The sequence below is a fragment of the Acinonyx jubatus genome, chromosome E2 (assembly GCF_027475565.1).
Source record: "Acinonyx jubatus isolate Ajub_Pintada_27869175 chromosome E2, VMU_Ajub_asm_v1.0, whole genome shotgun sequence".
In the NCBI taxonomy this organism is placed as follows: Eukaryota; Metazoa; Chordata; class Mammalia; order Carnivora; family Felidae; genus Acinonyx; species Acinonyx jubatus.
Window position 1 is genome coordinate 57,891,680 of NC_069396.1, and position 2,202 is coordinate 57,893,881.

At 43.7% G+C, this 2,202-nt stretch overlaps 1 protein-coding gene across 1 annotated transcript; it reads left to right on the plus strand.

Moving 5' to 3' along the window:
* The first annotated feature begins 534 nt into the window (after positions 1–534).
* Positions 535–1,776, plus strand: LOC106980920 (vomeronasal type-1 receptor 1). Its single transcript, XM_015079009.3, has one exon. The coding sequence runs from the start codon at positions 535–537 to the stop codon at positions 1,441–1,443; it is 909 nt and encodes a 302-aa protein (XP_014934495.3). The 3' UTR covers positions 1,444–1,776.
* Positions 1,777–2,202: the final 426 nt, after the last annotated feature.

The window sequence follows — 2,202 nt, forward strand, 5'->3', positions numbered from 1 at the left end:
CTCTGATGAATAACGTTAAGAGTTCTTGAAAGCTGACAGTTGATTTTCTTGCAATTTTAATGAGTTATATTATCTTATACATTTGAACATGGGTTTGCATTTTCCTGCTTCATTATCTTAGGTTAATGAATTGTGGTGACAGGATAATTGTGAACTCTAAAAGGGGTACAGTGTGCCTGTCTCCTCTCACTCATTTATTCACTAAATGTATATTTATTTAACACTTTTTGTGGGTCAATCACATTTTTTTTAAACAAGGCAGGCATGGTGCTTAGATTCATGGCAACTTACATTTTGGCGAAGAGTCAGATTATAAAAGTAAATAGAAATACAAAGTAATAATGTGAAATTGTGAATTGGTGTCCATGACATGCTCTCAAGGTTGAGTTGCCTGTAGGATATGACTGTGTCTCCCTTTTCAGAAGGAGAAAAGGCCCAGGATCCCTTCATGAGGTCATGTAAGTATAAGAAGAGTCCTTATGCCAGCACTAACACAGCCTGCTGTTCACTCCAGACCGCCCTGAAGCATTCACCATGTCTTTTCAGAACAATGTCCAAAGAACCACAGGGGAAATGGCTCTGACAACCATCTTGCTTTTCCAGATGGGCATTGGGACTCTGGCCAATGTCACCCTCTTCTTCTTTAATGTTTCTCCAATCTTGTGTGGACACAAGCAGAGGCTCCCCAACACCATTCTCACCCACAAGGCTGTAGCCAATCTCTTAGTTCTTCTCTCTGCTGGGATTCCCCACAAGATGGCGGCTTTTGTTTTGAGGAAACCCCTGTCCAGTCTTGGGTGTAAATTTGTATATTATGTACACAGAGTAGCTCGCAGCACCACCATGTGCTGCACCTGTGTCCTGAGCACCCATCAGTTCTTCATACTCATCCCAGAGAAGGCGGTGTGGACGATGCTCAGAGGAAGAGCCCCCAAGATCATTGATCCTTCCTGCTGTATCTGCTGGATGTTCAGTGTCTTAATGAATATCTATGTTCCTGTGAAATTCACTGGTTCACAGGACACAGGAAACAGTAGTGACATCCTCGGGAAGTGGTTCTGCTCATCCTCCACTCTGAGTGCAGGCACTGTCATTCTGTGGTTTGTCTCCGATGCCATGTTTATTGGTCTCATGATCTGGTCCAGTGGCTCCATGGCGCTGTTCCTGTACAGGCACCACCAGAGAATGCAGTATATTCACACCCCCAATGGCTACCGCAAATGTTCCCCAGAGACCAGAGCTGCCCACACCATCCTGATGCTGGTGGCCACCTTTGTGAACTTTTATGTGCTGAATTCCATTTTTGTGTTTTATGTTGCTGCCTTTTTAGATTTCCGTCTATGGTTGATAGAGACTTCTAATATTTTGGCTTCATGTTTCCCCACTTTTAGCCCCTTCTTGCTGATCCTTCGGGATTCTGGGGTTCCTAGGTCCCACTCTTGAGTTGTTAGAAATCAAATGTAAATATGCAGAAGACAGCTTTGATAACTACCATGATCACTGTATTCAGTGACCGTTTACTCAGCACTGTTTTTTTTTACATAATATCCACAGTGATCTTAGAGGGTGACTTTGATACTGGGGTTGCACCAAGAGACCTCAAAGTCAATATGCAAATTATGAGCTTGAAACAGACACACAAAGTTGTTGAGGAAACATGTCTTCCCCTTGACCACTGCAGCTGCTGAAACGAATCTGTTTTCTTCAGGAGTATTCGAAGTGTTTCTGCAAATTTTATCTCAGTGTGGGCATGCCGGACACACTGGCATACATTGGTACATAAATCCAATGTTTATGTAGATAAATACAACTCCAGAGGGCAGAGGGCAGAGGCTTTATTTCATGGATGCAGGTAAGAAACCTGGCAGATGGAGGAGTTTTCTATGTGACTTTCTTACTGTATTTCACTCCTGTTTCCCTAATATGCTGTAGTATTACACAGAAAATCAATGTTGTCCAATGCGTTGCTTTGCCTTTGAACCTTGCAGATTTTCTTTACATGGTTGAGTTCATTGATCAGATAAACAAAGTAGGAGTGCCTGGGTGGCTCAGTCGGTTGAGCATCGGACTTCAGCTGAGGTAATGATCTCACAGTTCATGAGTTTGAGCCCTGAGTCAGGCTCTTTGCTGACAGCTCAGAGCCTGGTGCCTGCTTCAGATTCTGTGTCTCCCTCTCTCTCTGCCCGTCCACTGCTTGGACTC

Excerpts from the sequence above, each read along its gene's own strand:
- LOC106980920 (XM_015079009.3), top strand. The coding sequence starts at position 535 with ATGTCTTTTCAGAACAATGTCCAAAGAACCACAGGGGAAATGGCTCTG.